The sequence below is a fragment of the Palaemon carinicauda genome, chromosome 4, assembly GCF_036898095.1.
Source record: "Palaemon carinicauda isolate YSFRI2023 chromosome 4, ASM3689809v2, whole genome shotgun sequence".
In the NCBI taxonomy this organism is placed as follows: domain Eukaryota; kingdom Metazoa; phylum Arthropoda; class Malacostraca; order Decapoda; family Palaemonidae; genus Palaemon; species Palaemon carinicauda.
Genome location: NC_090728.1, coordinates 50,439,349 through 50,449,348, shown reverse-complemented (window position 1 = coordinate 50,449,348; position 10,000 = coordinate 50,439,349). Strand labels below are relative to the sequence as shown.

The window sequence follows — 10,000 nt, the reverse complement described above, 5'->3', positions numbered from 1 at the left end:
AAGGAAACGAATCGAGCTGTGTAGAAGCCTCTAAAGAAAAAGTAAGTTGTTTCTTACCGCATTATTTAATATTATCAGTACTGTATTGTCTTTATAAGTTTGAGCTTCTTTAGAATACAGTAGAGAGCGATTGAAAGAATAGTGTTACAGAAATCAAGGCGTATTCATTTCATTTGCGTCTTGAGAGCTCAGTTTTTTGTAGTATTCGTGGGACACATGTATGAATACAATATCTGTAGTAGACCGTATCACAATCACAAGCGTTTTTTTCTCAAGTTATATATGGTGTAGATTCCTCTATACTTTTTAAAATTGTAAATAAAATTACGAAACTATGAATTGTATGACTTAGTGAATGCAAAGTTCTTTGAATGACAACCTTCACAGTTGTTCACCATTTAAAATGGGTAAAGTAATTTTAGTAACCTATTACCCAACACCAGAAAGGATGCCATCTTTATATTGCTAAGGCTGTAAGTTACATGCCACAAAAATAGTTATTCCTTCATGCCCTTACCTTCCATGCTTGCTTAACCCAGCTCTGTAGGGTGCAGTGAACATGGGAGTGTGGACATGGGCCATGGAATGGAACAGGAAGAAGGGTCTGTCGTTCTTGGCATGGTCGGCTAAGAACTGGCGAGACTCTGCCGCCAGACGCTGCGAAAGGCCGTCCAGCTCGATGGGACTTTCGACCACTTTGTCCTGACGGAAGATCTTCGAATTTGCTGCCCTGTGTAACCAGTTCGACACCTGCAAAAAAAGAGGATGTTAATGTTTAGAGGTTTAAAGGCAGCTTATGGATGGCAGAGGCAAGGGACAGTGACAACGCCCTAGCAGGACAATACCCTAAGACTGACTATACTATATATATCCATATGATAAGCGCTCAAGCCCCTCTCCACCTAAGCTAGGACCAGGAAGGGTCAAGCAATGGCTGCTGATGACTCAGCATGTAGACCTATATACTCCCCTATACCCCTATCCCTAGCTTACAAGGATGGTGAAGTTGCAGACACTACAGAAGATGTGGAAGTTGCCAGGTAGTAAGTCTGAACAGTCTTGCATGCAAACTTCTTAATATATATTTAAGTTCCTGAACTGAACCTTGCAATTTGCCTGATTTTGCATTGTACTCCTTTCATGCAGAGTGGCCGAGCTTCTCTTATAAAGAAAACACTTATAAAGAAAAACCGTAATTTTGATCGGAAATTCTCCGTACAAATAAGCTGTTTCCAACCGTATTTCCGTAAAATACAGGCAACCGTAATTTTTACCTTACTTTATTATCATCTTTTACGGGTTGGTGACCATAATATCCCTCATTTAAGTCAATATATCCGTTTTTAAACGGTCAAAATCCTGGAATGAAAGTTGCTAGAAATTTACCGTTTTCTAATGGAAATCTTTTACGGGTTGGTGACCGTACAATCACTCCTTTACGTCAATATATCCGTTTTTTAAAACGGTAACAATCCTGGAATAAAAGTTGCCAGATATTTACGGATTTTTTAATGCAAATTTTTAACAGTGTAGCACAGTTTCTTCATTAAAAAAGAAGGTTTTTATTAATACTTACGCCCCACAAACTTCCTTTGCCGAGGCCTACGTGAGTAGCGACGAACCACCAAGCGAAAAGAAACGTGTGAGTTAAAAGAAGAAGAAGAATCAGCGTGAAGAGCCGCAGCTTGAGTTTGCTTTTTGAAATCACCAAAGTCACGACGGTCAGGAGCCAAGTGAAGGCCAGTTTCTGTCAAAAAAAAAAAAAAGATAATTCATTTTCTTTATTTGTTATCATTGGCGGGATGATATGATTTTTTAATCTAAGTTACAGTTAAAAAAAAAAATTTATGGGAAATTCTCCGAAAAAAATATATATTGTTCTCAGCCGTATTTCAGTTAAATACAGCCGACCGTAATTTTACCTAATTTTGTTATTATCTTTTACGGGTTGGTGACCGTAATATCACTCTTTTACGTCAATACAAACATTTTTAAAACGGTAAAAATCCTGGAATAAATGTTGCCAGAATTTTACCGTTTTTTTAATGCAAATGTTCAACAAATGTAATTAAGTATTCTTCAATTTCAGCTCTTTCTTATCGTATCCTATGGTCAATTCTTTTTAGTGAGGCAGATTTACACCGACTCGCAGCGGTGCCCTTTTAGCTCGGAAACGTTTCCTGATCGCTGATTGGTTGGACAAGATAATTCTAACCAATCAGATAGCAGGAAACATTTCCGAGCTAAAAGAGCACCGCTGCGAGTCAGTGCAAATGCGCCTCATTAAAAAGAATTGAGTATAGTTAAATTTATTTTAAAAAACAAGTGCCCTTTCAGCTCGAAGTTTCCAGATCGCTGATTGGTTGGACAAGATCATTCTAACCAATCAGATAGCAGGAAACATTTCCGAGCTAAACGGGCACAGCTGCGAGTCGGTGCATATGCGCCTCATTAAAAAAAATTGAGTATAGTTGAATTGATTTTCAAAAAAAAAAAAAAAAAAAAAAAACCTGTAATGATTTTGTCTTGGATTTTCAAAGGACAATTAATCCTCTTGTCCATCCATACCTGGAACGCTGGATCCTGGATGTTGCATTCCCAGAAGGGATGGGGACCCCGGAATTCCATGAAGAGGGTCACTGGAATGCCGTAAAAGGTATCGAACCCGTGCTTCAGAGGTCCTGGACACGAGAGGCCGAACAAGTTGCAATACATTCCAAGGTGCCATTTGCCTGTTAAGAGAAGATTGAAGTCATTAGGATATTCTCTCTCTCTCTCTCTCTCTCTCTCTCTCTCTCTCTCTCTCTCTCTCTCTCTCTTGAGAAGGGAAATATGACTGCTATATTTTTGCATGATGATAAGTCATGATAAATGCATGCACACAATTAATCACAGATGCGCACACACACAAACGCATATATATATATATATATATATATATATACATATATATATGTATATTATATATATATATATACTGTGTGTATATATATATAAATATATATATATATATATATATATATATATATATATATATACTGTGTGTATATATATAAATATATATATATAAATATATATATATAAATATATATATATATATACTGTGTATATATATATATATATATATATATATATATATACTGTGTGTATATATATAAATATATATATATATATATATATATAGTGTATATATATATACATATATATATATATATATATATATAATGTAAGCAAATGTATGTGAATTATAACCATTTCTAGTATCAATGGATAATAAGCCTGATTAAATAGAAGCCTAGACTCTACCAACATTCATACTACACAACTAATCAATTATTTCAAATGAAGAACTCCATGTGACCTCACCCACAAGAGCTGTAGTGTAGTTGGCAGCCTTGAGCGCCGTTGCCAGAGTCACCTCGTCCAGCGGCAGAGCGACCTTGCTCGAAATGTGCGGTATGACAACTGTCTCTAATCTCTCATTTGGCACCAGACCTTTTAAAGAAATGGCTATTAGTGAAGAGAAAATTCGCAAAGTTCAAAATTGATAGCCTTTGATGAAGAGGGTAATCGCTAAAGTTCAAACTTGACAGCCATTAATGAAGAGGGAAATCTCTCAAGTTCGAATTTGACAACCATGAATGAAGAGGGAAATCTCAAGAGTTCAAACTTGACAGCTATTAATGATGAAGAAAATAGCAAAATTTTCAAATTGCCAGCCGTTAATGAAGAGGAAGATCGCAAATTTTTCAACTTGACAGTCAATAATGAAGAGAGAAATCGCAAAAGTTCAAACTTGACAGCCATTAATGAAGAGGGAAATCGCTTAAGTTCAAACTTGACAGCTAAGAATGAAGAGGGAAATCCCTAAAGTTCAAACTTGACAGCTAAGAATGAAGAGGAAAATCGTTAAAGTTCAAACTTGACAGCTAAGAATGGAGAAGAAAATGGCTAAAGTTCTAACTTGACAGCTAAGAATGAAGAGGGAAATCGCTAAAGTTCAAACTTGACAGCCATTAATGATGAAGAAAATTGCAAAATTTTAAAATTGGCAGCCGTTAATGAAGAGTAAGATCGCAAATTTTTCAACTTGACAGTCAATAATGAAGAGGGAAATCGCAAAATTTCAAACTTGACAGCCATCAATGAAGAGGGAAAATGAAAAATTTACAACTTGACAGTCAATAATGAAGAGGGAAATCGCAAATTTTTCAACTTGACAGTCAATAATAAAGAGAGAAATCGCAAAAGTTCAAACTTGACAGCCATCGATGAAGAGGGAAAATGCAAAATTTACAATTTGGCAGCCGTTAATGAAGAGGAAGATCGCAAAAATTTTATCTTGGCAGTCATTAATAAAGAGAGAAATCGCAAAAGCTCAAACTTGACAGCCATCAATGAAGAGGGAAAATGCAAAATCTACGACTTGACAGTCTTAATAAAGAGAAAGATCGCAAAACTTTTAACTTGACAGCCATTATTAAAGAGGGAAATCTCAAAATTTCGAACTTGCAGCGAATGTTTTTATGTTGAACAGGTGGATATGAATAACTTTATATAGTTATATATGAAAGATCTATTTTAATGTTGTTACTGTTCTTTAAGCGTTTTATTTTAACTGTTCATTACTTCTCTTGTAGTTTATTTATGTCCATATTTGCTTTTTTCATTAGGTTATTTTCCCCTGTTGAAGCCCTTGGGCTTATAGCATCCTGCTTTTTTTCAATTAGTTGTACCTTAGCTAGTAATAATAATAATAATAATAATAATAATAATGATAATAATAATAATAATAATAATAGTAATAATTGTAGCCTAGCTGGTAATAATAATAATAATAATAATAATGATAATAATAATAATAGTAATAATAATAATGATAATAATATTAATAATAATGATAACAATGATAATAAGAATAATAATAATAGTAATAATATTAATAATAATAATAATATTAATAATAATAATAATAATAATAATAATAATAAAATGAAAATAATAATAATAATAAAATAAAAATAGTAATAATAATAATAATAATAATAATTATAATAATAATAATAATAATAATTCGCTCACCGTATCGAGCAGGGTATCTAGCCGTCATCATGGCAGCCCTACTGGGAGTACACATAGGGGCAGCTGCTAGGTGGTGGGTTAGCTTCACCCCTCCTGCGGCCAGTCTGTTGGAAGTAAGTCAATAATGGGGTTCCTCCAGTAAATACATTTGGTATGTTGTTAATGGTTAACTTAACTTCGATGTATATATATATATATATATATATATATATATATATATATATATATATATATATATATATGTATATATATATATGATAGATATATATACATATACACACATATACATATATAAATATATATATGGGTGTGTATACATACACATGTATATATATATATACATATAAATATATATATATATATATATATATATATATATATATATATATATATATATATATATATATATTTGTGTGTACACAGGTGTATATATGTAATGCACATAAGTATTTATACATAAATAATTATTTTGTAAGTTATACACACACATATATACATACGTATGTATATATATAAATATATATTTATATATATATATATATATATATATATATATATATATATATGCATATATATATATATATATATATATATATATATATACATATATATACATATAAATGACAAACAACCGATATCTTTTAAACAAATATCGCACCATGATTTGCTATATGTATTGTAAACAGTCTAATACAGTCATTTGCCTACCGAACGAAATTAACAGTTATTATAGTACAATAAACTCATCTTTATATAAGAAATACTTCAACTCCTTAGAAACTTAATTGCTTATCTTGAGAAGATAATGATGAGGTCAAGATGAAGTATAAAAAACAATGATGTCAAACATACTTGATATTTGAGAACGTTATTGACTCATTCATTATCTTAGAGTGTTAAGTTAGTGGTTGAAAGAACCATTTTTAGAAAGAAATAGCTTGTTTAGAAATATTATGGCGTGGATGAATCGAATAATAAGGATAAGAATTGTGCTATACTTATAGGTCTGAAGTATACAAATTACATATATAAAGATATACTGCTGTCATAATATAACGAGAGAGAGAGGAAAAATTATGTGAAAGAGATATAAGTGCTATACTTTAGACAGAGAGAGAGAGAGAGAGAGAGAGAGAGAGAGAGAGAGAGAGGAGAGAGAGAGAGAGAGAGAGAGAGAGAGAGAGAGAGTGATGAAATATGTGAATGAAGAAAAATATGCTATATTTTATACATATATATATATATACATATATATATATATATATATATATATATATATATATATATATATATATATATATACATAGAGAGAGAGAGAGAGAGAGAGAGAGAGAGAGAGAGAGAGAGAGAGAGAGAGAGAGAGAGAGAGAGAGAGTGCTATATTTTAGAGAGAGAGAGAGAGAGAGAGAGAGAGAGAGAGAGGGGGGGGGGAAGGGGTTGAAAATATGTGTAAGAGGGAAAGTGCTATTTTGTCTTGAAAGACAAAAAGAATGAGAATAAATAACATATAAGACTCAAGGACTTGATGTCTTCTTATATAAAAAGTCTATATCTAAAACTGATAATAAATCATCGTATATCTGAACAAAACCTGATTGTTGGAGACTTTTACAATCGGAATTAGCATGATTAATTCATATCTTAATGTCAAGCAAGATTGGTAGTAAATATTATCTCTTACTACTTATCAGTAAGGTAGATTAAGTGTGTTTCTTTGTGTGTGTAGACCTGTTGATTTATTGGGTTTAAGTATTTTCTGTTGCATTTAAAAATAAAAAATCTAGTTGAGAATACACATTTTTACGGATTTTCCCCAAAATTTACTTTCTGTTATGATCTTTTTTTTAGAAAATGGATCGAAGACCATTTTCGCAAATTATTCTTTAAAAAAAAAAAAAACGTAATTTCTAAAAGAAATTCATGTCACTCTACTTGAGTGACATGAATTCAATCTAGAAAAATGTGCTTTCAGTTATCGAAATTATTTTTTAGAAGCTGGATAGAAATAAATTTTCCCAAATTATTCCTTGATAAAAAGGTAATTTCTAAATGGAACTCATATTACTGAATTAACCATTGTAGAAAAAAAAACATACTTTCAATTATCAAAATTACTTTTTAGAAGTTGGATAAAAGTGAATGTCCCCCAAATTATACCTTGAAAAGTTGAGTAATTTCTAAAAGGAACTCATATAACAATAAACCATTGTAGCAAAATATACTTTCTGTTATCAAAATCATTTTTTGAAACTGGATAGAAGATAATTTTCCAAAACTATTCCTTGAAAAAAAGGTAATTTCTAAATGGAACTCATATCACTGAATTAACCATTGTAGAAAATTGTACTTTCAGTTATCAAAATAATTTTTCAGAAGCTGGATAAAAGTCAATTTCCCAAAATCATACCATGAAAAATTTGATAATTTCTAAATGGAACTCATATCATTGGAATAACCATTGTAGAAAAATTGTACTTTCAGTTATCAAAATCATAGTTTAGAAGCTGGATAAAAGTAAATTTCCTAAATTTTACCTTGAAAAATTGGGTAATTTCTAAATGGAATTCATATAACTGAATTAACAGTTGTAGAAAACATATACTTTCAGTTATTAAAATCATTTTTTTGAAACTGGATAAAAGTCAATTTTCCAAAATGGTATCTTTAAAAAATTGGGTAATTTCTAAATAGAACTCATATCTCTGAAATAACCATTGAAGAAAAAAAAAATGTACTTTCATTTATCAAAATCTTTTTTAGAAGTTGGATAAAAGTCAATTTTCCCAAATGATACCTTGAAAAGTTGAGTAATTTCTGAAAGGAAATCATATAAATGAATTAACCACTAGAAAATTTGTACTTTCTGTTATCAAAATAATTTTATTTAAACTGGGTAGAATGTACTTTTCCTAAATTATACCGTGAAAAAAATTAAGTAATTTCTATATAGAATTCATATCACTGAATTAACCACTGTAGATTGAGAGACCAAAACTTGAAGTTCATCTCTCTGTACCTGTTAATGTTGGGCGTCTTAATAGTATCGTTGCCATAGCAACCGACATCTCCTATGCCCAAGTCGTCAGCCAAGATCACCAAGATATTCGGAGGTCTTTTGGCAGCTGATACCAAGGGAGATGATGTCAGTGCAATTGCTATCACGGCTGATAGCAACGGCAGATCAGTCCTTATCTTCATTCTGGAAAAAATACGACATTGCTAAGCATTATTAAAAGATACAAACGCATTCTGGCCTTGAATACTAATGATAAAGGATATTTGACAGCAAAGAGACTTATTGTTCAAGTCTTATCAGAATTCGTGTGCTTCCAGGTACTGATAAATTCAAAATAATCTTTTGAAACACTTGACCTAGTCTCTTCAAGGGGGTTTCGATTAAAATGTATTTCGCTTTCACTGTCAGTTGCAAGTGAGACAGAAGTTCCTTAAACATATTCGAAATAATATATATAGTCAATTTTTTTAGCGAGGCAGATTTTGCACAGACTTGCATGGGTGCCCTTTTAGCTCTGAAAAGTTTCCTAATAGCTGATTGGTCGGAATTATTTTTGTCCGAATACTTCCGACCAATAAGCTATAAGGAAACTTTTCCGAGCTAAAAGGACACCCCTGCGAGTCGGTGCAAATCTGCCACGCTAAAAAGATTGACTATAGTTCACTGTTTGTAGGAATAAAAGAGTTATGGTTAGTTGCATAAGAATATATCCGTAAAAACCATAAACTCCCCGAGGTTATTTTTTCGTAATCTTTATAATCATCATCATCATCATCTCCCCCTACGCCTATTGACACAAAGGGCTTCGTTTAGATTTCACCAGTCGTCTCTATCTTGAACTTTTAAATTAATACTTCTCCACTCACCATCTCCAATTTCACGCTAGTCCTCACCCATGTAGGCCTGGGCTTTCCAACTCTTCTAGTGCCTTGTGAAGCCCGGTTAAAAGTTTGGTGAACTAATCTCTCTTGGGAAGTGCGAAGAGTATGCCCAAACCATCTCCATCTACCCCTCACTATGATCTCGTCCACATATGGACACTCGAGTAATCTCTTCTATAGTTTCATTTCTATTCCTGTCCTGCCATTAAACTCCCAATATCCTTCTGAGGCATTTGTTCTCAAATCTACAAAATCTGTTGAATATTGTTTCATTGTCATACCATGACTCATGTCCATAGAGTAACACCGATCTCAATTTTCTAATATATAGCCTGATTTTTAAATGCAATTTCAGGCGATTTGATTTCAAAATTTTACTTAACCTAGCCATTGCCTGATTTGCTTTTTTCAATCTTTCATTAAATTCAAATTCTAAAGATCGTATATTGGAGACTATAGTTTCAGAATATTCAAATGATTCCACCACATTAATCCTTTCTCCTTCCAATGACATTTAATCTTCCATTGCATATTCCGTTCTCAACATCTCTGTCCTTCTTCTATTTATCTTCAACCCAACCTCATGTGATATTTCATGCATTTTGGTAAGCAAGCTTTGCAAGTCCTACGGTGTTCTGCTAATACGGACAGCGTCATCAGCATACTCTAGTTCAGCTAATTTCCTGTTACCAAACCAGTCCAGTCCTTCTCTGCCATCCATACCTTATTCTATGCATTACAAAATCCACGAGGAGAATAAACAACACAGGTGACAACACATTCCCTTGGAGTACCCCACTGTTCACTGGAAATTTACACTTGCTTTGCTCATGAATAGAATTGATCAAATTATATATTTAGATAATTCATATAGCTTTTGATTTATTGACGTGTGCAGCTCATTTCTATGTTTTATCATGCCTATGAGTATTCTTCAGTCAGAGATAAGACAGAAACAGTATTTTACAGCCACATATATTGTATAGTGATAATGAATTCAAGCGTTCCATCAATCACTCTA

The 10,000-nt window shown here is 32.4% G+C and overlaps 1 protein-coding gene across 2 annotated transcripts in view; it reads right to left on the bottom strand.

Annotated features, from left to right (window-relative positions):
* The window catches only part of LOC137639940 (steryl-sulfatase-like), a 23,992-nt gene that overhangs the window by 12,554 nt on the left and 1,438 nt on the right, over window positions 1–10,000 (bottom strand). For both annotated transcript variants that reach the window (XM_068372247.1, XM_068372246.1), the window contains exons 2-7: window positions 8,099–8,281; window positions 5,083–5,186; window positions 3,367–3,495; window positions 2,569–2,732; window positions 1,577–1,747; window positions 518–750 (exon numbers count right to left, since the gene is read on the bottom strand). In XM_068372247.1, the coding sequence (XP_068228348.1) occupies window positions 518–750; window positions 1,577–1,747; window positions 2,569–2,732; window positions 3,367–3,495; window positions 5,083–5,186; window positions 8,099–8,280 (983 nt within the window). In that variant the 5' untranslated portion in view covers window position 8,281. The remainder of the gene's footprint in view (window positions 1–517; window positions 751–1,576; window positions 1,748–2,568; window positions 2,733–3,366; window positions 3,496–5,082; window positions 5,187–8,098; window positions 8,282–10,000) is intronic.